At 40.4% G+C, this 25,094-nt stretch overlaps 1 protein-coding gene and 1 non-coding gene across 2 annotated transcripts; both read left to right on the top strand.

The window, feature by feature from the left end:
* The first annotated feature begins 709 nt into the window (after nucleotides 1-709).
* Nucleotides 710-791, top strand: Trnas-aga. The gene has a single exon. It is a non-coding gene; the product is annotated as a tRNA-Ser (tRNA).
* Nucleotides 792-1,240: 449 nt separating this feature from the next.
* On the top strand, nucleotides 1,241-25,010 carry Cfap418 (cilia and flagella associated protein 418). The gene is made up of 6 exons (XM_004656944.2): nucleotides 1,241-1,440; nucleotides 6,651-6,738; nucleotides 10,949-11,016; nucleotides 11,517-11,582; nucleotides 18,603-18,698; nucleotides 24,017-25,010. The coding sequence occupies exons 1-6, from the start codon at nucleotides 1,271-1,273 to the stop codon at nucleotides 24,168-24,170; spliced, it is 642 nt and encodes a 213-aa protein (XP_004657001.2). The 5' UTR covers nucleotides 1,241-1,270; the 3' UTR covers nucleotides 24,171-25,010.
* Nucleotides 25,011-25,094: the final 84 nt, after the last annotated feature.

The following is a 25,094-nucleotide window of genomic DNA, read 5'->3' as shown; positions in this document are numbered from 1 at the left end:
ACAGCAGTGATAATAAAATGGAATGTAGCAAATTTTACCTTTGCTTCCCATATAACTGCAAGCCTACCTAGTCAAATTCTTATTTATCTACTTATGGTGCTGGGGATTGAACCCAGGAGATCTTACATGTGAGGCAACTGTTCTACCACTAGGCTATATCCCTGGTCTTAGTTCTCAGTAATGGTTGTGCTTAACAATTGGCACAGCGACTACATCATAGTTTTAAAGGAGGAGGCACCATTCACTTTAGCACACCACTGCGTGGTGCTCTTCCAGGACATTCGAAAGATGTTGGATAAATTGAATAGATGAAACTAATAATCATCTGGATCATACTATCTCTAGAGTTTACCAAGATGCTAAGTTCTTCGCTAATTCAACTTTAAAAATACTATCTGAGCTGGGCGGGCTTGTAGTCTCAACAGTTGAGAAGCTGAGCCGGAGGAAGCGATGGAAGGAGGAGGAAAGGAAAGGAGACGATTCAAGACAAAGAAAGCACGGGTTTGAAAACACTGTACATTTGCTGATTCTCGCCCCTCACTTGGGAGACTTGACTAGAACTTCATTTGGGTGGCCGGGATAGTTCTAAGAGTTCTTTGGACTGCAGAAATGCCTGGAGCATTTCTCACATGCAAGCGTACCTGTCACTGCAGCCGACGCTTATGTGCAGAGTCTACATAGAATGTTACTGCCAAAATTAACACCAGCAGTAGTCGTGGCCGAGTGGTTAAGGCGATGGACTAGAAATCCATTGGGGTCTCCCCGCGCAGGTTCGAATCCTGCCGACTACGGAATGGTGACTTTTGCCACGGGACGTTATTTTCCTTTTGCCGTTTCCACAGCCTTCCGTACTTAAACAAGGACTTTGGGATAGACTCAAACACGTACAGGGGTGCCAAAGGAGGAGTGGACGAAGCGCCGGTGGTTAAAGCACAGGACCGGGAGAGAAGGGAGGAGGTATGCCCGAGAAGATGGAGGGACGAAAAGCAAAAACGTCACGGGACGACACACGAGAAGACAGCTCGGACGCTCAGGCCCGGCGGGGTCGCGGGGAAGGGGGGGGAACCTCCGCGCGGCCGCATCTTCCGGGACCACCGAGCCGACCAGCGCGGGCCGCGCTACGAGCGCTTGGGACCACGCACGGCTCGCTCTGCGCACGCGCACGCGCGCGCGCGGTGTGCGCAGGCGCGGAACAAGACTCGCGTTACCCCTGGAAACCGCCGCCGCCGCCGCCCTGGGCCCCAGAGAGGGAAAGACCCGGCGATTCAAGATGGCGAAGGACCTGGATGAGCTCTTGGATGAAGTCGAGACCAAGTTCTGCAGACTTGACCCACTGAGGCTGGACCTGGGCGAGCGGCCCAAAGGCGGCGGCGGCGGCGGCGGCGGCGGCTGCACCCTCGGGGGCGACCGGAACCGAGCCCAGGAGGATGAGAATCTCAGGTTACCGGGCGGGGTGGGCGGTTCTCCGTAAAAGGTAAAGCCCTGCGCTGGGGCCCCCGAGCCCCGGTGACAGCCTGGCCCGGCTGCCCGGAGCCCACCCTCGGCCCGGGGGATCCCGTCAGAACCCGCCCGCCCCGGGCCCTTCCAGCCCTGCTGCCCATCCCGAGGGGCCCGTGCTGACCAGGGACAGCGTGGTTCCACTTGTGGTGCCCTGTCTGAAAACACCCTACCGCTTCTTAGTTAAAAGAGAGAGGAAATGATTCCGTTCCACTCTATCATTACCATATTTCAAGATTTTTTTTTTTTAAACCCAAGGAGGGAGGTGAGATTACAGTCATGACAAAAAGATGAGTTAACTCTAAACATTAGCCCACTGGCCAATCTTCCCCATGGCCCCAAGTTAAGGGACCCAGCAAATGTCATCCATGCATATTGAGATTTGAAGATATTTCTTAAATCTTTTGTGTTTTGACCACACACACACACAAAATACCCTTCAAATTTGCCAGTCTTTAGTCCTTCCTGTAATCATTAATGGGATTGTCTCAGTTACCGCCTCATTTCCCCTGCAACCTCAGAAACAAAGTTTGTGTATTGTCCTTGAGGGTGATGGATTGGGAGGCCTTTGCCTAGAGTATTTGGGGGAGGCTTGTTAAATTACAGAGGCAACTCTGTATCAATACTAGAATGTCATTTTTGTTAACCTTATGGCTGTATCTGTGAATTGGGTGGGGAGGAATCTCTCAGAAGTATTACCTAATTCCATTGCTACCCAGGTCATCAAACTAAACCTACGATGACATTTGTTTATATAAATTCACTTAGATGATAAAGACATTGCAAAGAGTCTAAAGGAATTCAAAACCAGAAGTTCCAAAAAGTCACTTGAGTAACCAAGCAGCATTAAAATAATAATAATAATAATAGCCAGGCCTATAGTACCAGCACTCAAGAGGAAGAAGTAGGAGGATCACTGTAAGTTTGAGGCCAACCTGAGAGTACATAGTGAATTCCAGGTGAAAAAACCAAACTAATAATAATAGAGCTAGAGAGACAACTCAGCTGTTAGTAGTGCTTGCTTGCAAAGCTTGACATCAGGCCTGAGTTCCATGGGGTACCCACGTAAAGCCAGATAGATACACATGGTGCATGTGTTTGGAGTTTGTTTACAGTGACAGGAGACCCCGGTGCTCCCATACACACACATACACACACACACACTTTCTCCCCCCCTCAAATAAATAAATAAATGAAAATATTTTTTTAAATTTAGACACCTAAAATGACTGCTCATAAAAATACTTCCCTCAGGCTGGAGAGATGCCCTAAGAACTCACTTAAAGCCAGATGCACAAAGTGGCTCCTGCATCTGGAGTTCACTTGCAGTGGCAAGAAGTCCTGGTGTACCTGCCTCCCCCCCCACCTCTCTCTCCCTCTCTCTCTCTCTCTCTCTCTCTGTGTGTGTGTGTGTGTGTGTGTGTGTGTGTGTGTGTGTGTGTGTCTGCTTCCAAATAAATAAACACAAACAAGGGAGAGAATTCCATGAGGACATCTTTGAAACCTATTGCCATACAAGAAATTCCGGAACCTTGTCCCCAACCATATCAGGTGCTTTAAAAAGATTAGCCACAATTGGAACTGAGACCCCTGAATGGGCAGTTGTAATATTTGAGAAGAGTTTCTGTATAGTTACAAGATAAACTCATGAAGCCAAAGACAGAATATTATAACTGAAAGCAATTTTTTGGTTTTAACTTTATTGGCAACCTCCATACATACAGACAGTATTCCATGATCATAATCTTTGCCCGTCACCCTTTTTGTGTCTGCTTGCAAATAAACTCTGGATGCATGTGCCACTTTGTGCAACTGGCTTTGTGTGAGTACTGGGGATTTGAACCCGGATGCCAGTCTTAGCAAGCAAGTGCCTTTAACTATGGAGCCATCTCTTCAGTCCCCTGGTAAGCTTTTCAATAGGGGCAAGTGACCAGTTTTTAAGCCTTGATTTCTTTTTCTTTCTGGTAATGGGGACAGAACTCAGGGCCTTCCAAATGCTGGAAAAGTCCTCTACAACTGACTGAGCTATATACTCAGCCCTATTCCCTTTTAGTTTATTATTATTTTTATTATTTTGCATTACGTATGCAGTAAGTGCAAATAATGGTGTGTGTTCGTGTATGTGCAGATGCATGTGCCCTGTGCAAGCATGTGTGGAGGCCAGTGGAGAATGCTAGGTGTCCCCCTCCATTGCTCCATGTTTCCTTGAGATGGAATCTTTTATTGATTCTAGAACCTGCTGTTTTCACAAGCCCCTATGATTTCCCCATGATTCACTCACTGGTCTCTATTCCCCACAGGTCTGGAGTTATAGACATGCATGGCCCATACCCAGTTATTCATGGAGTGTTGAGGAATCAAATTCCAGTGGTCTTAGGCCCCCATAAGTCCTCATGCTTGAATGGGAAGCACTGTTCCCCTGAGCTCTAGTCATTTCTTAAAAAATCTTTTATTCCTTCAGAGGATGGAGTGAATTTATCAGAGGTTTCCAAAGCCTTTTTGTCTGGAAACTAGAGTGTAGAGGGTAGGATGTCTTGAGGCAGGCAGCTCAAGATGGAAATAACTACCATTTAAGAGGATCCACTTCAAGCATTGATTCTGTCATACCTGATTTTGCATGACTGAAATTCATCATGCTTCTAGTAACCTGTCCCACCTTAATGCATTAGTTTTTCAATAGTACATTTATAAAAGGTAGACTGAGGGCTGGAGAGATGGCTTAGCAGTTAAGGAGCATGCCTGCAAAGCCTAAGGACCCAAGTTTGATTCTCCAGGTCCCACATTAGCCAGATGCACAAGGGGCCACACGCGTCTGGAGTCCATTTGCAGTGGCTGGAGGCCCTGGTGCACCCCCATTCTCTCCCTCTCTCTCTCTCTCTCTCTCTCTCTCTCTCTCTCTCTCTCTCTCTCTCCCTCCCTCAAATAAATAAATAAATATATTTTTTTAAAGTTAGACTGAATTAGTACCATTATCATTTGTACTGAAACTTGTTGTCCAAGTAGTTATAAGTTATACAGAAAAAAGCAAAAACTATCCTAAGCCAAATGTATGCTACTTTTGCCTTGAGCTAAAATTGATCATTAAAAACTAGGAAGCCCTAGCCTCAGGAGGCTGAGTTAGGAGATGTGCTGTGAGTTCAAAGCCGGCATGGAGCTACAGAGTAAGTCCCAGATCAGTCTGACTAAAGTGAGATTCTGCCTTGAGAAACAATAATCACAACACCAGCAAAAGATACAAAGTAATTTATGTTATGAATGTAGTAACAAAATATTGCTTACCACTTGTATGGCAAGAAAATCTTTTATGAATTAAAATACTGTAATTGCCTCTTAAAATGAACAGCTTTGCAAATAATACAGTAAATGGCCATGCTGCATCTGGATACCAGAAACAACTTCTAATCTGAGTGGTAAATGCATACAATTTGTTGAATTGTTTAAAATGATAAAAAGAAATACATGGTATGTTGGTTTTTTTTCTTAAGACTGACATGTTGAGTTAAAACTATAATAGCAATAAAGTGGTTCATGATGATACAGCTGAGAATAGTTAAAGATAATAACTTAGATAATAACTGACATTATAGTGAAACCTTTTTGTACACCATGCTTTATATGCATTATTTAATCACTACCACCCCATGAGGTGAATGCTGTTACTGTCATTCATTCACCAAATCATGCTGGTCCTAATGACAGGCCTATAATCCCAAATGCTTAAGAGGGTAAAACAGGAAAATTATAAGTTCAAGGGCAGCCTGCGTAACCTAGTAGTACCTAGTCTCAAAAATAAAAAGTGACTGGAGGGCTGGAGAGATGGCTTAGTGGTGAAGACGCTTGCCTGAGAAGCTAGAGGACCCAGGTAGGCTAGATGTACAAGGTCGTGCATGCGTCTGGAGTTCGTTGGCAGCGGCTGAAGGCCCTGGCGTGCTGGCTCGCTCACTCTCAAAAAAAAAAAAAAAAAAGTTTTTTCCCTAGCCCCCCTCCACTGAATCCCTTCCTTCTAACCAGTCTCTCCTATTTTAATGTCATCATTTTCCCCACCTATTATGCAGATCTTGTGTAGTCAGCATCAGCCACTGTGAAGTCATGAATACTTTATACCAGTTAACACTTTGTGCCTGGAAGACAGTATTGCACAGCAGTTCTCCCTTTTTCTTTGACTGTTACATTCTTTCCACCACCTCTTCCACAGTGACCCCTGAGCCTTAGAGGGTGTGATAGAGATGTCTCTCTTAGTGTGATCACACGACTGTCATTTCTTCTCAGCACTTTGGTGAGTTTTGAGTCTCCCTAGTGCTCACCACCATCTGAAAAGAGAAGCTACTGTAAACACAAATAAGAGTAACAATATATGGGTATAAACATAATATTTAGATAGCAATTTGGTGGGCATAATATATTATTTTAGCCATACAACAGTAGTCTCACCCCACCCCATGTCTTATGACCTTCCCAACTATAGGCTTTTCATTAGGCTTTCAGTACCAGGCATGGATTCCATCCCATGGAGAGGACTGCAAGTCCAATCACAGAACAGATGCCACCATTGTACCAGTTGGCACATTTGGCTTGGCTGTACAGACATAAGCTTGCAAGGTCCACTGCTGCTTAAGACCATTGATAACTTACTTTTCTCCCCCAATAGACTGCAAAGCTCTTTCCCGTATCCCAACAACTCGTCACCAAGGTTATGTGACTTGCAGTGGAACCCTCTATGATACTAGGTTTTATTTGTAATTTGTAGAGCTTACATTCACTGGGTAAATGCTTAATGTAATTTATATTAGAAAAATACATTCTCGGGGGAGGGAGGGAATTAACATAGGATTCTTTTTATAATCATGGAAAATGCTAATAAAAATTTAAAAAAAAAATACATTCTCAAGTTTTCCACTAAATATATTGTATAGGTTTGAATGCCTTTAAGTATGCAATGGTAAATATGTATATAAATTTATGCTAATAAACTATATCCTGTCTCAACAAACATAGCTTATGCCCACAGCAAAATAAGCAAATAAAAGTAATGACCATCACTTTTATTTACACTTGAGTAATCAACTCAGTTAAATTTAAGCAAAATTCTTCTGATACTGATTTTAACTGTTTCTGAGCTGAGGCGGGAGGTTTTATGTGCCTTTTCTTTTCAGATCAACAGAAACACTTAAAAAAGAAGATGATCTTGACAGTCTTATTAATGAAATATTTGAAGAGCCCATCTTTGACAAAAAGTCCTTCGTAAGTCAAGTGTTATAAATGTACAATAATCCATTATTTCAAGATTTTAAAAAATAGTCGTAAAACTTAAAGAAGGCACAAACTATCTGTATGTAATCCTTTTAATTCTAAGCAGCACAGTTACTTGAAATTATTTCACTTAGAGTTGTAGTGGAAACAAACTGTTAGAAACTCATCATGTGTTTCTTTGTTCATAATATCTAGAATACAAGGACATTACTATTGTACTTGAACTTGTAGACTTGTCTAACTTGTTAGTAATTTAATTTAATTTTTTTTTTTTTTTTTTTTTTGGTTTTTTGAGGTAGGGTCTCACTCTAGCCCAGGCTGACCTGGAATTCACTATGTGGTCTCAGGGTGGCCTCGAACTCACGCGATCCTCTTACCTCTGCCTCCCAAGTGCTGGGATTAAAGGCGTGCGCCACCACACCCAGCTAATAATTTAATTTTTAAAAATATTTATTTATAAAGGGTGGAGAAAGGAAGGGAGGAGGATACTTAATAGGTTGATATTGTATATATGTAATTACAATGATTGTAATGGGGAGGTAATATGATGGAGAACGGAATTTCAAATGGGAAAGTGTGGGGGTGGGGAGGGAGGGAATTACCATGGGATATATTTTATAATCATGGAAAATGTTAATAAAAATTAAAAAAAAATATTTATTTATATTAACTGTATAAAAAGTTCAAAAACTTATAGCTACCAGTGTACTATGAATATATCATAACAGCTACCCATTCCAGACCTTTGTACTATAAATATATCATAACAGCTACACATTCTAGGTGTATCTTAATGTTTGACTGTATTTTTTTCTTTGGACTTTTTTTGGGGGGGGCGGTTTGAGGTGGGGTCTTGCTTTAGTCCAGTCTCAGGGTGCCCTCAAACTCAGACAATCCTTCTACCTCTGCCTCCCAAGTGCTGGGCTTAAAGGTATGCGTCACTGTGCTCAGTTTGGACTTCTTTTTTGTTTGTTTTTCAAGGTAGGGTCTCACTGTAGCTCAGGCTGACCTGTAATTCACTCTGTCTCAGGGTGGCCATGAACCCTCAGCAATCCTCCTACCTCTGCCTCCTGAGTGCTGGGATTAAAGGCGCGCACCACCACACCCAGCTTGGACTTCTTTTTGTTTTTAAGACAAATATTATGTAGCTCATGCTGGCCTCAAACTCGCTGTGTCCCCTGGACTGGCTTTGGATTTATGTTTCTCCTGTCTCAGCATCTGAAGCAATGGGATTATAGGCATATGCCATCATACCCAACTGGACTTTTTTTTAAGAAATGAAAGTTAAGAGATATGGGGCTGGGAAGATGGCTGTGCAGTATAAAGCACTTCCTGTGCAAGCATGAGGGCCTGAGAAGACCTAAGAGATCACTCAAGTTTAATCCCCAGGACCCACATCAACAGCTGAACATGGCCATGCACATCCTGTAAGGGGACAGAGACCCGGGAATTACTGGAGCTCACAAAAAAAAAAAAAAAAAAAAAAAATCTGCAAACTCTGGGGTCAGTACAAGAATAGCTCAGGGCTGGAGAGAGGGCTTAGTAGTTAAGGCACTCACTTGTGAAGCCTAAGGACCCACGTTCAATTCCCCATGTAAGCCAAATGCACAAAGTAGTACATGTGTCTGGAGTTCATTTGCAGTAGCTTGAGGCTCTGGCATGCCCATTCTCTATATCTATGCCTCTCTCCCCCTCTCTGTCACACACACACACACACACACACACATGCACACAAAATATATATTTTTAAATGAGAATAGCTCAAATAAGAACAGGCAGACGAGTGATGGAGTAGGACACCTGACAGTTCTGTTCTCGTCACCATAGGCAGGCACAAGGGACACAGCATGGGCACATACACTTGCCTGTACTCCACACACACAAGCAAAGAGAGGAGTTTAAGACCTCTCCAAATCCTACTGTACTGCCTTCCTTCCCAGAGATAATCACTATCCTCCATCTAAATGTTTATAACATGTGTTCCCACAACAAATTAACTACAGTAACCCACTGTAACTGCCACCTTTATTCACTTCACTGGCAGTGGACATTCAGAATATGCCAGTTACTTGCTGTTACAAATTATGCTTCATTAGATAACCAGACATCTTCTGCCCATATATGAAAATTCCTTCTAGACTATATAAAACTTATGAAGAATTCCTAGGTCATAAAGTACACTTAACATTCATTTTTCTACCTACTTCTAAGTGGCTTTCCAAAGTGACTTTCATCACTTATATTTTTCTCATCAGCAGTGTACAAGAGTTTATATTCTGTAGTGTTTATCAACATGAGGGGTGTGTGTGTAACGTATTTGTTAAGTTTAAAAGAATCAGACAAATAGATACCTAATTCATAAAGAACACAAAGAGGAAACTAAAAAATATTGTCCCTGAAATGTTTTTTAAGAAAGTGAGGATTAAAACAAGACAATGGACAGAGAAGCACTAGGTTATGAATGCAGGTTACTTGTATTTTTCTTGGACCAGAAATCAACTGACATGGATTTTAAAACCTAAATTTAATATTTGCAATGCATTTGAGATTAAATTATTAATAATCTTTATACCTTGTTCATTAATATATCAATATAGTAACAATATTACATACTCTGCAAACAAAATATGTCATAAGGGACAAACAAGTGCTGAATAGTAATGCTAATTAATAGTAAAAATGACATGACATTTTGTTATTGATCATATGAGCAATTAATGATTAGCTAGTGTATTGTGTGTGTGTATGTATATGTGTGTATATATATACATATATACACACACACATATATATGTGCAATATTATCTTCAGCTGGAGGCATTTCATATGGTCTGGATTTATAATATTCTAATTTAAAATAAAAATAGCTCTTGCAATCAAACATGCATTTCTGTTTTCCTTTTTTAGTTACTATATCCAGTTTCCCAACTTGCTATAATAGAGAGCAAATCTGTGAAAAACATTGGACGAAGAAAATAAGTGTCTGTAAACGTCCTGAAGGGCATTTTATGCATTGAAAGTACTGCTTCTCACCCCAGGCTCTACTCTCTCATTTGTTATATTTCTTTTTTTCTTAATTTTTATTTATTTGCAAATAGAGGAGAGCATGGGCATTCTAGGGTCTCTTGCCTTTACAAACAGACTTCAGATGCATGCTCCACTTGTGCATCTGGCTTTATGTGGGTACTGGGGTATCAAAATCAGGCTAATAGGTTTTGTAAGCAAGTACCTTTAATCACTGAGCCATCTCCCCAGCTCTCATTTGTTATGTTTCTAAACTGCTTCTGGACCTACACCAGAAAGCCCAGGAACATTCAGTGTGCCAGCTCAGTGACGATCGTGAACCTGGATAGAGCATGAACCATGCTCCCCAACACAACACGAAACTTCTACACGTTTTTTTTTTAGACACACAGCAAACGTTTTTCCTGTTCAGTGTCAAACAAGAAACAGTAGAATGAAATGTTTTTGCCTCTGTTAAACTTTGTCATTCACTGGTTATGTCTCCACATAATTTAAATTGCCTTTTCCCTGTCTCACTTCCTGTCCTTGGCGGTGGTCCTAGTATGTGGTCGGTTTATGTTGTTGGATACTTTATACCAGTTAACACTTAATAAATGCTTGTTAATGATGATGTTATACACCATATAGGAACTACTGTTTGGTTGATTATGACTAGGTAGCTGTACATTTTCCTTGAACATCTATTGGTTGATAACATTCCATTGGATCAAAATTAATATTCCTGAAGTTACACAGGAGTTTTGGTTAGTTTATTTTTAGTTCAGATGGGTACCATTCACAGCCTTTAAAAATAAGTATGAGGGGTTCTTTATCCCCCTCAATTGAATTTTTCCAGGATGAAGTTTTAAATATCAGGTCCTTCATGTTAAATCACTGAACTCTTGTATTTACTGAAGAATTATAAAGTGACTCTAAATCTTAGCAAGCTAATAATGGTAGTATATCAATTTCCTAGACTAAAAGCAGAGTAATTTGCAAGTTCCTTGGGGAAATCTACTTCCCTGTTCCCTTTAAAAGGTTTTGATTACTATTTTTATTTCAGATACCTAAAAAATGATGCCACCAAAATTTTTATTTGAGTCATTTAAAATATTCTTGTTATGAAACAACATGCATTTTATGTTGCAATTTTCTAAGCTACCATTGGCCTTTATTGTTTTTTTTTTCTTTTTGCTAGCAGAAATTTAAATCTAAATCTTCAGATATCACATCTGTGAGAGCTTCCATTCAGAGCCTCAGTAAAAGGTAAGTTGAGATAGCTTTGGAGACTTACACTCTAGAGAGGAAACGCTATGAGGATAGTCTGGTGGATTTTGTTTCCATTTAATGACAGTGACATTGAAGAACAAAGCATTGGTTGGCTTCAGAAGAAAGACCAATAGCAATATCTTCGGTGTTCTTACAATCTATGGCCACTTAGTGTAAAGGAAATTAAATGGGAGATTATTGCTATTGTAAATAATTTTATGTCATGTTAAAAAAAGTGTGAACATTTTCTCAAAATTAATGTTCTGTTATATTCTCTGGTATTTATTCCTTATGTTATTTGGCGAACACATTTTTCTGTGATTCATTTTAACTCCTTAAGTGGTCCTGTAATAAATATCTCTGCCTTGAAATAGCTGGCTTGCTAGGGAAAACATATCATTCAATTAACAAGCACATAGAGTTGATGAAGTCAAATTAACTTTCCCTATTTCCTTTTTGCTATAATTTTATTTTTCTCCATCTGCTGAAACGTCTAGTTGCAGTCCAGTATACCTCAGTGGGAGCGCTGTTCCAAGTGGAATTGGCACAAACACTTCACAGAGGTAGGGTGTTAGAAGCGGACTATTCTTTACTAGGTTGGTACACATGGATGGTGTTTTGTTGAAGTGTGGTTCTTACCATCTTGGTATGTCTGTTTTATAAAGACCTGTATTTTAGTTAGTCTAAGGACACTTAAGTGAAAGTTATTAAAAAGCTGAACCAAGCCAGGCATGGTAGCACACACCTTTAATCCCAGCATTAGTGAGGCAGAGGTAGGAGGATCACTGGAAGTTTAAGGCCACCCTGAGACTTCATAGTGAATTCCAGGTCAGCCTGGGCCAGAGTGAGACCCTGCCTCAAAAAAAAAAAATTAAATTTAAATTTTAAAAAAAGCGGAACCAGGCATGGTGATACATGTTGTAAACCCAGCATTTATGCCCATAAAACCTAATGATTTGGATTTGATTTCCCCAGTACCCATGTAAAGCCAGATGCACAAAGTGCACATGCATCTGGAGTTTGCATTACCTAGAAGCCCTGGCATGCCCATTCTCTCCTCTCTCCACTCATTCTCGCTCTTTCTCTCTTTGCTTGAAAATAACAAAACTGAATAGAGGCACTGGTTAAGATGGTGGAATAGGAGTGTCATCAAAGAAACCTGAAGAAAAAAGAGTCAAGATAAAACAATACCTAGGCTAGAGGGATGGCTTAACAGTTAAGGCACTTGCCTGCAAAGCCGAAAGACCCAGGTTCAATTCCCCAGTACCTACATAAGCCAGATGGACATGGTGGGGCATGCATCTGGAGTTCATTTGCAGTAGCTAGAAGCTCTGGCATACCTATTCTCTATCTGCCTGCCTCTCTCTCAAATAAAATAAATAAAAATAATACTTAAAGCCAGGCATGATGGTGCACGCCTTTAATCCCAGCACTCGGGAGGCAGAGGTAGGAGGATTGCTGTGAGTTCGAGGCTACCCTGAAACTACATAGTGAATTCCAGGTCAGCCTGGGCTAGAGTGAGACTCTTATCTCGAAAACAAATATATATATATATATATATATATATATATATATATATATATATATATATATATATACACACACACACACACACATATATATATATATATTATTAAAAAATATATTTTTAAATACAATCCTCCTTTCTGCCAAAAGGTAAAGTTATATAGGAATTATTAACCCAGGTTAGACCCCTGCACAGAAGCAGGAGGGTTCTAGGAGCTTTCAGCCATCACACAATCAGTAAGAATTGGACTTCAGCCACCAGCTGCTGGAAAGTGATTCTAGAAACGGAATCTACAAAGGCATTGTTAGAGGGCTGCAGTCATGTGAGCTCAGACTCTAGGAAGCCTGGAAGGAAAGATTTCCTCACCTGTAAAAATGGGACAAATTTTATGCTGACCTTCCTGGCCCCACAAAGGGAGGGGGGACTGTCTTTCAGGATTCTGGCTAGAAGATGGTGTCAAATTTGGAGGATTAAGGCAGGAGGGGATACAGGGAGACTGGTCACTTGGAAAATATTACAGTGGTCCAGGAAAGAGGTTGGTAGCTGTGGCCTGAGTGTGGCTCTGGCTATAAGGAACAAATCTAATTTTAGATTTTGAATATAGGCAGAATTCAGAGATCAAATAGCTATAGTAGGTAGGAAATGAACTTAAGAGTGACTCCCAGGTAGCCTGGCATAGTGGTGGTTCATGTCTGTACTCCTAGCATTTGGAAGGTGAGGCAGGAGGATTGCCACAAGTTTAAGGGCAATATGGACTACATAGTGAAACAGTGCCAGACAGCTACATAGAAAAATCCTGTCTCAAATAAATAAAAGAAACCAAGGGCTGGAGAGAGATCCAAGTAGTTAAAGGTACTTGTTTGCGAAGCCTGCAGCCTAGGTTTGATTCCCCAACACCCACATAAAGCCAGACACAAAAGTGGCACAAGCATCTGGTATGCTTTGCAGTGAAGAGTAAGACCCCTCCCCACCCCCCACACACACACGGAAATAATTTTTCTTTAAAGTCCCTGGGTGATGTTCCTTGCTCAGGGTCACATCCACTATTACAGAGCAAGGATTCAATTTGTTAGCTTAATTCCTGTCCCATTACGCTTATTAGTGTATTTGTTTACAAGATATGTGAGGGAAGAATCTTAGCTGCTTTCACTATTGGAGCTGCTGCTTTGTTTTTGTTTTTTGTTTTATTGATTTTGGGGGGTTGTTTGTTTTGAGGCAAGGTCTCACTCTAGCCCAGGTTGACCTGGTACTCACTCTGTAGCCCCAGGCTGGCCTCCCAACTCATGGTGATCCTTCTACCTCAGTCTTCTGAGTGCTGGGATTCAATGGCATGTGCTACCACTCCTGGATGTTTTGTTTTTAAACTTGGGAATTTGATATACCTAGCCTAGCCTTGACCTCACTGTGTAGCAAAGGGTGATCTTAAACTCCTAATCCTTGTGCTGGGATTACAGGTGTGTGACACAATCCTCTGTTGCCTCCTACTAATTTTTTATTGTTATTTATTTGCAAGCAGAAACAGAGAAAAAGAAAGAATGGGAATGGGAAATAGGCATGTCAGAGCTTCTTGCCACTACAAATGAACATCAGATGCATGCTCCAACTTGTGCATCTGGCTTTACATGATCACTGGGGAATTGACCCAGGCTGACAGGTTTGCAAGCAGTGCCTCTAACCACTGAACAATCTCCCCAGCCTCTGCTGTTATTTTTAAACCATCCAAGAGAGTTGGCAGAAAGTTATATAGAAATGTAGTTTGGGGGCTGGAGAGATGGCTTAGCGGTTAAGCGCTTGCCTGTGAAGCCTAAGGACCCCGGTTCGAGGCTCAGTTCCCCAGGTCCCACGTTAGCCAGATGCACAAGGGGGTACACGCGTCTGGAGTTCGTTTGCAGAGGCTGGAAGCCCTGGCGCGCCCATTCTCTCTCTCTCCCTCTATCTGTCTTTCTCTCTGTGTCTGTCGCTCTCAAATAAAGTAAAAAATGAACAAAAAAAATATTTAAAAAAAAAAAAAGAAATGTAGTTTGGGCATCCTATCACAAGTATCCATAAAATAGTTCTACATATTAGATGAACAAAAGCATGAAAACAACTTCTTCTTTGTATTCCCTCCATATTTTAGAGGAAAGTCTTATAACTTATTCTTAATTGGAAGCATGACTTTCTTTCTATTAGATATGCCTTTATACAGCAAAGTTTTGACACAATGGCACAAAAAGTGATGATGTGCATTCACTGTTAGCCATGTATCCATGTTTTGAATTTTGATCTTTCCCCTGACTAGCAATCTGTATGTGGTGTGCTACTCTTTCAATGCTGGGCAGGAACAGTGATCTAGCACACCCAGTTACTCACTCAGCACAGGTTGGACAGCCAGTACTCTGCAGTCCGCTGTGTTGCTGAGCTGTGGTGTTTGGCAGGTTAGGTGTGTGCAGATTTAACTAAAGAGACAGCTGTCAAACTATAACCTTATCACCAGTTGAGGAGCATCTGCACTAGTTTATGTGTTCAGTGCATAAAGGAAAATGATTGTCATGCTTACTGATCTGATTTCTCTTTAAAGCTCTGGTTTGAAGTCACTGCTGAATATTTTAAAGTAGAAAGATTAAATCATTTCTCAGTTGGTAAAAAGAAGAAAGGTTGGGCATGGTGGCACACACCTTTAGCCTCAGCACTTGGGAGACAAAGGTAGTAGGATCATCGAGAGTTCGAGGCCACCCTGAGACTATATAGTGAATTCCAGGTCAGCCTGAGCTAGAGTGAGACCATACCTAGAAACCCCCCCCCCCCCCAAAAAAAAGAAGAAGAAGAAGTATGAGGAGGAGAAGAAAGAAGAGTAATTGGAAATATGTATAAGTGGTATAGACAAAACCATGGCATTATTTTTAAACCAGTCAAATTTTTCTTAGTATATTTTTAAAGCACTTGCAAGACAGGATTATTCCATAGACTGATTAAAGTTACAATCTAATAGAGTACATCATAGCCATAGAATGATTACTTAGCCACAGTTGATTTTATTTTTCTCATAGGACAGTGTTTGTAATAAAATGTGGTTGTGTGAACATATTTGAATAAACTACTAAATTTTAAATTAAATTAAAAACTATATTTAACATTATGGTTGAGATTTTACACATACAAAATGTCAGAAAATTCAAAATTATAGTTCCCTCAATAGCAATAATTCAGCCAAAGTGTGCATATGTATTAAGGCATTAAAGTTAACACTCTGTACAGTCATATAATAAACTGCATATGCATAAGAAAGCAAGTTATGGTAGCTTTGGGAACCATTATTTTTTATTTCCTGACTTGTGCACTCAGAATCTTTATTCAAGTATATCTGGATATAGTTGTGTTGAAATTCCATATGTACAGATACAATTTTATAAATTGTAAGTTTGAAAGAAAATAATGCATTTCTTATGAGACATATCTTAAATGTTTAGTTATCATTATTATTAGTAATCTTTTTAGAAATATAAAGCACTCTCAAAGAAACATTCAAACCAAATACTTTCAGTATTTGTAGCTTTGAGGTTAATATATCTGAATTTTAGTTCTTTAAGACATGTTGCCCAGGCTGGCCTGGGATTTACTATGTAGCCAAAGATGATCTTGAACTCATGAACCTCTTGCCTCTACCTCTCAAGTGCTTGTATTATAGGTATGTGCCTCTATATCCCGCCTGTGTTTGAATTTTGGAAAGAAAACAATGGATAAATCTCATAATAGGTTTATTTTATTGTTTTTTGCTGCAGAAGTATTATTGAAAAAGGTAAAAATATACTAGTAAAACATACTGAAACAACACAGAATTGAAAAAAGTAAAAACAAAACTGGAAAACATTAAAAAAAAAAATTGAAGAGCCGGGCGTGGTGGCGCACGCCTTTAATCCCAGCACTCGGGAGGCAGAGGTAGGAGGATCGCCGAGAGTTCGAGGCCACCTTGAGACTACAGAGTTAATTCCGGGTCAGCCTGGACCAGAGTGAGACCCTACCTCAAAAAAAAAAAAAAAAAAAAAAAAAAAAAAAAAACTGAGTCACAAAGACACTACTTGAATCCAGGCACCCTGTCAGAGTCTGAGTTTTCTTTTCCTTTTTTCTTTGTTGTCATTTATAAATACTTTGTGTATAGGATAAGTATTTGATCATACTCCTATTACTGACTGTGTGTCTGTGTATTTTGTATATCTTAAAACCTCTTCTTATTTTTATTTGTGTGTTTTGGAAGGTATTGGGTGGGGGGGCGGTCAAGGTAGGGTCTCACTCCACGCCAGGCTGACTTGGAATTCACTATGTAATCTCAGGCTGGACTCAAACTCACAGCAGTCCTCTTACTTTGGCCTTGTCAAGTGTTAAAATTAAAGACTTGTACCACCACACCACACCTGGTAGAGAGAAAGAAAGAATGGGTATACCAGAATCTCTAGCCACTGCAAATGAACTCTAGATACATGTGCCTCTGTGCATCTGGCTTTACATGGGTGAATCAGACTTAGGTAATAAGGCTTTATAAGCAAATGCCTTAACTGCTGAGCCATCTTTCCAGCCCTGGTTTGGTGTTTTTTTGTTTTGTTTGTTTTTCAAGGTAGAGTCTTGCTCTAGTCCAGGCTGACCTGGAATTCGCTACAAAGTCTCAGGGTGGCCTTAAACTCAAGGCAATCCTCCTACCTCTGCCTCCCGATTGCTGAGATTAAAGGCGTGCACCACCATGCCCAGCTTTGGTTTGATTTTTTGAGACAGAGTTCCACCATAATATAGACTGACGTAGTACTCACTCTGTAGCCCTGGCTGGCCTTGAGCACACAGAGGTCATCCTAAATTAGCCTCCCAGGCACTGAGATTATAGGCATGAGACACCATGCCCAGCTTACTTCTAGTTTTTAATAAATATATCTGTATTGATACATAGGTTATGTAAATGGTTAATAAACATTTCAAATAATAGAAGAGACTTCTGTTTTAAAGTAAATCAGAATTATTTAAGTCAAATTGCTTGCTGCAGCAAAAATTCATAATTCTTATTAAACTTGTTACATATTATAATTTTTGTCCTATAGCTACTATGCAGTATATGTGCTATGGCTTTACTACATGGTAAACCTAGGAAAATTGCTTATCACTTCAACTTCCTAGACATTTATTGAATATCTGTTACATGCTAAGTATCATGTAGCTGTTCTGCCCCCTCTAGTGTAGAATATCTGTTACATGCTAAGTGTCATGTAGCTGTTCTGCTTTTTCCAATGTAGACAGTTTTGCTCTTCACTGCATTTTTGCCATCAGTGCAAACATACTTTTCTCCCTTAGATAACCTTTAGTTTTTAAACTATGCAAGGCACATTCTTAGTGAGGCCTAGCCAAACCACCCTATTCAGAATTCTAACCCATCTGCTCCTAGTACACCTAATTTTCTTTACCTAGTCTTTCTTATTGCATTCAAAGCACATTTCGCCTTTTAACTTACTATACTGCGAAGTCGTGATCAAAATCTAAGAATCCCACTAGGACATACTAGGTTCTCAATATTTTTTTTAAGTGGGCAAACAACACTGATGCCAAATCCAGAAACAGTATAGTAGTAGTTTATGGGTAGTTTCTGTGTAGCATCAGTCATGCTCTGAGCTGCAAGATCTTCATAAAAATAGGTGTAAAATATTACCAGGAGAGGGGTTAGAGAGAAGTCTCAGAGGTTAGGGCACTTGCCTACAAAGCCCAGGTTCAATTCCCCAGTACCTAGGTAAAGCCACATGCACAAGGTGACACATGTATCTGGAGTTCATTTGCAGTGGCTAGAAACCAGTGTGCCCAATCCCATTCTCTCTCTTTTTATTTCCTCTCTCATTGCAAATAAATAAATAAAATACTTTTTAAATTACCAGGAGAATATAAACAGTTCTCTAAGATTAACACTTATAATTGGATTTGTATATTTCTTTCTGTGACATATTCAGTTACCTATAATATGTGATATGTCCTGTGAATAAATCACTGTATTTTCATGTTAAGCATACTAATCATCTTTAATGTACAATTCTTTCTCTCTGATCAGAGCATGTGACCGTCTGCGTTGTACAGCTTGTGATTTCTGGGTAGTGAGCTATGATGACCATATGTGGAACAAATCATGTGATTATCTGTTCTTCAGGTATGTTTCCAAACAACCTCATCCCATAGAAATGTACAAAGGATGTTTTATTTCTCATGTTACTGTACTATCTCTTGGTCTGCTTGTTCAAACATGTGCTCTCCACCTTGCCAGTATTTCTCTCAGCCATCTCATCTTCTTCTCTCCATCTCACCTGTTTGCTGTCAGCCTAAGTAAGGACATGTTGTTTCTGGATAAGAATCTGGGAATAACCTCTCACCAGCTTCTGTGGCTGCACTGTCTTCTGTCACACCATTCTTGACATGCTCATAATCAAAGAATAGCACTGAGGAGGCCATTGTCCTGCTCAGGACTCTTCTGCTCATGTAATAATGTCCAGACTCCTTAGCAGGCATTCAAGACCTTCCGTGGTCCAACTTCTGTCTTTCCATAATGTGTGCGATCTTAGCTGCCTCACAGTATTGACACCCTCACTTCCCTCTGACTGTGCAAAATCTCCTCCTGCTCACACTCCTGCCCATGTCCCCTGCCCAAGTCTTCCCTGTCCTTCAGTATGCACATCCTTTCCTCAGATTGTGCAGGCTCTGTGCCTGGCATTCCTGCCCATGTCACCTGCCCAAGCCCTTCCTGTCCTTCAGAGTAGATTTCATTGGACATCCTCCCTGATCCCCTCACATGACACATGGGCATGCATAAATCAAACTATATAAATACTTGAATAAAGTCTAGTACAGCCCCCAAATCCCAGGTACAGAAAGCTTCATCTTGGGTATATCCCATTTTTGACTGTCATCATTGGAGAATTAACTTTTAGTTTAGTTTCCCTTCATCCTTTCTGATGTCACTAAGTCTGCTACTACTTACTGTCTTCTGCCTAATGTAACGAATTACTAATAATCCTCATGAGCCCCCAAGTTGGAGTGGCATAGGATAATAAGAAGTATGTAATACCAAAACAGCAGCAAGCACAGGCATGAAGTATGTTAGTTGTACATGAGGAATGCGCAGTGTCTCCATCATCCAGAACATCTGTTTGGGCCAGGCCTGGTAGCATACTCTAGAAGCTGAAGCAGCACATTGAGTTCAAGCCCAGCCTGAGCCACAGTAAGACCTTGTCTCAAAAAAAAAAAGATACTAGTTGGTTACTCTAGATTTTTGGCAATAGGGTCTGGTTTTACTTTATAATATTTTATTTATTTGATAAGAGAGAGAGAGTGAGTGAATATGCGAATGCGTGCACACATCAGGGCCTCCTGCTGCTGCAAACAAACTCCAGACATATGTGCCACTTTGTGCATCTGGCGTTACATGGGTACTGAGGAATTGAACCCAGACCTTCAGGCATTGCAAGCAAGTGCCTTGAGCCATTGAGCCATCTCCCTAGTCTTGTTTTAGAAACTATATACTTTCAGATAAAATAGTACTAGAAATACTATACTATTAAAAATAAATTGGTAAGCCAGCCGGGTGTGGTGGCACACATCTTTAATCCCAGCTCTCAGGAGGCAGAGATAGGAGGATCACTGTGAGTTTGAGGCCATCCTGAGACTCCCAAGTCCAAGTCAACCTGGGCTAGAATGAGACCCTACCTAGAAAAAAAAAAAACTGGTAGTTATTATTTAAACCATTGTAAAATACTAACTTAGCCCTCAAGGTGCCTAAGACTACATTTGGAAAATGGGAACAAAACAAATAATCAAGCTATCTCAAGCGAGATATAAGACAATGATATATTTATTAGTATTTCTTTATTCTAACAGACATTATTCAGTACCTAATTGTGCCACTCATGGAAACTGAGCTCATAAAGTGGAGAGGACCCAGTTTCTGCCCACAAGTTAAGTGCAGTTCTGAGAGGAAGACAACATGATTAACATCTTGGGATAGGTGTGGCACTAGAGCTAGGGCAAGGCAGACACAGTTTCCTCCACCATCCAGAAAGGCTAAAGAATCAGCAGGAGTTTGCCTACCAAACAGGATGGATACTTGTTTTCTTTGGGGAGGGGTTTTGGGTGGAGAGCCTTGTTTGTTTCTTTGGTTTTATTTATTTATTTATTTATTTAGAAACAGGGTCTCACTAGTCCTGGCTGGCCTTGACTGTGAGGTAATCCTCCTGTCCCTGCCTCCCAAGTGCTGGGATTATAGGTATGTTCCTCCATGTCCAGATTCAGACTTGTGTTTTTAAGAGATAGCTGTCTGCTACATAGGGAAGGAAACAAGCCAGCAGAAAAACAGGAGGATTAAGAATTAGTGAAGAGGGCTGGAGAGATGGCTTAGCGGTTAAGCGCTTGCCTATGAAGCCTAAGGACCCCGGTTCGAGGCTCGATTCCCCAGGACCCATGTTAGCCAGATGCACAAGGGGCTGCACGCATCTGGAGTTCGTTTGCAGTGGCTGGAGAACCTGGTGCACCCATTCTCTCTCTCTCACTCTCTCTCTCTCTGCCTCTTTCTCTGTTGCTCTCAAATCAATAAATAAAAAATAAACAAAAGAAGATTAAAAAAAGAATTAGTGAAGAGATGTTGTAATAATACAGTGTGAAAGAAATTATCTGGGGCTGGAGAGATGGCTTAGCGGTTAAGCGCTTGCCTGTGAAGCCTAAGGACCCCGGTTCGAGGCTCGGTTCCCCAGGTCCCACGTTAGCCAGATGCACAAGGGGGCGCATGTGTCTGGAGTTCGTTTGCAGGGGCTGGAAGCCCTGGCACGCCCATTCTCTCCCTCTTCCTCTGTCTTTCTCTCTGTCTGTCGCTCTCAAATAAATAAATAAAAAATGACCAAAAAAAAAAAAAAAAGAAATTATCTGAAAAGATGATGACATCAAAATGGAAGAGAGACTAGTTAGAAGACATTCTGTGAAGGAAGGGTTTTGGAGGGGGTAAAGGGAAAGTGGTAGAAGGGGATTCTGATCATGATATATTGTTTATATTTATGGAAATTTTAATAAAATTTTGTAAAGAAATGATCTGAATTACTGCAGTGAGAAAGGTAGAAAGCAGCAGATGTACTGAGAGATACTTTAGAGGTAATCCTCCTGGCTATGGAATATGAGAGAAAAACATCTTCATGGGTGAACCTTAGCTTCTGTTTTGGTTTACATAGGGGACTATGATACTGTCCATTGATGAGGTCATTTAAGTACAAACTTAAAGGAAGAAGCTATATATCTGTTTACTTCCAGGAGCTATTGAAACTGTCTCTGATACTCAGGGAGGAAATTGTAGTTGAAGCCACGGGATTGGATAGCGTTACCCAGGTTGGCATCTTGGGAGACTCATTGAATGCAGTTATTAGGAAGGAGGTGCTTTGAAGTTTATGTTGTGAGGGAAGGATGGACATGGCAGGAATGGATATGAGTGTAGTATCCTGAATGCTGGGAGAAAGGGGGTTTGGTTAGAAAGGGGAAGACCACCTCCTCTGTCTGGAGGGAAGTTGGTAAGGTGCTGGTATGTTCAGGAAGTACTCGCTGGGAAATTGAACACTTCATGCCTGCTGATCTGGTATTAAGAATGAGGATGAGATCAGCCAAAAGTCATTGTAGTAGATGAAAGGCGAGGTAGACAGGAACTAGTCCTTCTGGGAAAGCAGAAGCCAGCAGTGAGTTAAACAGGCTCAGAGAGCCACTGAGTGCCCATAACACACAGCGAGCCATGTGCTTTTGTTGGTGTTGGCGTCAAGCCTACGTTGGTTACAGAAATGCTGTGCTGTTGTTTTATTGCCCTTATTTTGCAGATAAGGAAAATACGTGTGCCCTAGTTTTCGCAGCTGTAGAGCTTACTAAAAAAAACATAACCTGTGTCTATTGAACATCCCACCATTATGGCTAAATAAAATGCTTTTATTTTTCTATGAAACCACATATTCTCTTTAAGGGAAAATAATGGAACAATTTCTAAACTTTTAAAATACATTTTTAAAAAAATTACTTGAAAAACACTAATGAGTTCCCTGGCTCTTCATAATTTCTCATCCTGAAATCTAATTATTTGATCAAATATCAAATGCTAAGTTTAGCAAAATATATTGCAGACTCGATAAAGGATGTGTTCCCTAATTTAGTCAACTCATGTGGTGGTTCTTCTTTCTAATAAAACAAAGTATTCACACCTTCCCTAGCTTACCTGATATTAGCTAAGTCACTGAACCTATTACTCTCCTAAACTCAGATAGTTGGGTTCAGTTCTAACCTTGGAACTGTGCCTGAATTGAGTACATCGCAGGACTGTCTATGGTGCTCATTGGCCACCAGAGGGCACTTTGTAAACTGCTTCTCTTGTAGTGATACTCCTAAATAGCGTGCGCCTCTTTCTCTCACACAGTCTCTCTTTCCCTCTCCCTCCCTCTCTCCGCCACCACCACCCCCCTCCGTGTTTTTCAACATTTTATATGTCCAGTTTTCCTTGCCACAATATACATTCATAAATTAGTATATCAATTAGCATAAAAATTACAATTGATTTTCTTTAGTAATTAAACTTACAGTAACTTATTTTTTATAAAACCATATCAAATCCAATAATTTTCATTTTTATTCTGTTTTGTTTGTTTCTCAAGGTAGGGACTTATTCTAGTCCAGGCTGACCTAGAGTTCACTATGTGGTCTCAGGCTGGCCTTAAACTCATGGTGATCCCTCCTACCTCAGCATCCCAAGTGCTGAGACCAAAGGCTTACACCATCACACCCAGCTTTTTCTTATTTTATTTTTATTTATTTATTTATTTGTTTGTTTATTTATTTATTTGAGGGAGAGAGATATCCAGCTCATTTTTAATATACTTATTCCTAATGGTATTTATGTAAAATATGTGAGTACTCCAGTTTTTAAAAAATGTAGGCCAGCCATGGTGGCACACACCTTTAATCCCAGCACTTGGGAGGCCGAGGTAGGAGGATCACCATGAGTTTGAGGCCACCATGAGACTACAGAGTGAATTCCAGGTCAGCCTGGGCTAACATGAGACCCTACCTCAAAAAAAAAAATAAATAAAAAACATACTGAATATACTGAATGTCCAAGAAAGGCTGTCAGAAAGAGAACACCTAAGCATTGTTTCCACCTTTAAGAATAAAGGGGCCAGGTGTGGTGGTTGATGCCTTTAATCCCAGCATTTGGGAGGCAGAGGTAGGAGGATCGCCATGAATTCAAAGCCACCGTGAGACTACATAGTGAATTCCAGGTCAGCCTGGGCTAGAGTGAGACTCTACCTCGAAAACCCAAAAGAAAAGAGTAAAGGGACCAAGGTCATTTAGTGTTCATTCAGGAAAAAATAGGAAACTCAAGCAGTTAAAGCAAGTTTTTCTTTTGCATCTTTAAGCACTGAAGGAAGACACTATGCTGAACCATCCCTGTTTTGCCAATAGGAACAACATGCCAGAATTTCACAGGCTAAAAGCAAAGCTGACGAAGAAGAAAGGAGCCCGGGCATATGCCTGCCAGTGTAGCTGGAGAACTGTTGAAGAACTGACTGACCTACAGACAGATCATCAGCTTCGTTGGGTTTGCGGTAAACATTAAGGATGCAGGTTTTCCACATTCAAACACAGCCATGAGAGCAGTCTCCAGTTCTCTTCATATTTAGGCAATGGTGTGTGGCAGTATTGTGTTCCCTGGAAAAAAGGCACTAACCTTTATTTAAGTCAACAAGTTTTTGAAGGCCAAATGAACTTGGGAAGACAAATGTATTATAATATTTGGAAATTATTTTATATTGATATGTGGGCATTTCACTTAGTAGGATAACAACTAAATTCTTTACTTAGCTTATCTCCTATTAAATATAAGTTTAATTGTGATATTTCATGTATACACATCTACAGCCTTTCATTAGCAATTACAATATTGACTGCTAATACACTAGGAATTATTCCTCATGCATTGCCGTTAAAGGTCATGAAGCTGGTAGAATTTGAGAGGTCACTGTATAGGAAGATTCAGGGCATTTGCTCCATGCTGGTCTATTATTGCCATAGACCATAATTTAGACCTGGGATAAAGAGATAAGTAACGGCCTCAGAAGTATAGGTATACTACAAAACTGCCTTATGAGGCTGGAGAGATGGCTCAGCAGTTAAAGGCAATTGCTTATAATGCCTGATGGTCTGGACTCAATTCCCCAGGACCCACATAGAGCCAAATACACAGAGCAGCACATTCACCTTGATTTCATTTATAACGGCAGGAGGGCCTGGCACCCCCATACTCACTCTTTCTGTTTAACCCTCTTTCCATCTATGTCTCTCTCACTCTCTCAAATAAAAATATTTTTAAAGAAAAAAAATAATAAAACTGTCTTATATCTTGCCTCATCAACTCAAAGCAGTGTTATGTACAATAATAATAAATATATGCTTCCAATTTTAGTTTATTTCTCTTACTTTTCATTAAGATATCAAAAGTTGTTTAATTTTCTAACATAGCAAATACCCATTTATACGGTTT

The sequence above is a fragment of the Jaculus jaculus genome, chromosome 2 (assembly GCF_020740685.1).
Source record: "Jaculus jaculus isolate mJacJac1 chromosome 2, mJacJac1.mat.Y.cur, whole genome shotgun sequence".
In the NCBI taxonomy this organism is placed as follows: Eukaryota; Metazoa; Chordata; class Mammalia; order Rodentia; family Dipodidae; genus Jaculus; species Jaculus jaculus.
The sequence above is the reverse complement of the archived record's forward strand: the minus strand, read 5'-3'. Positions and strand labels throughout refer to the sequence as shown.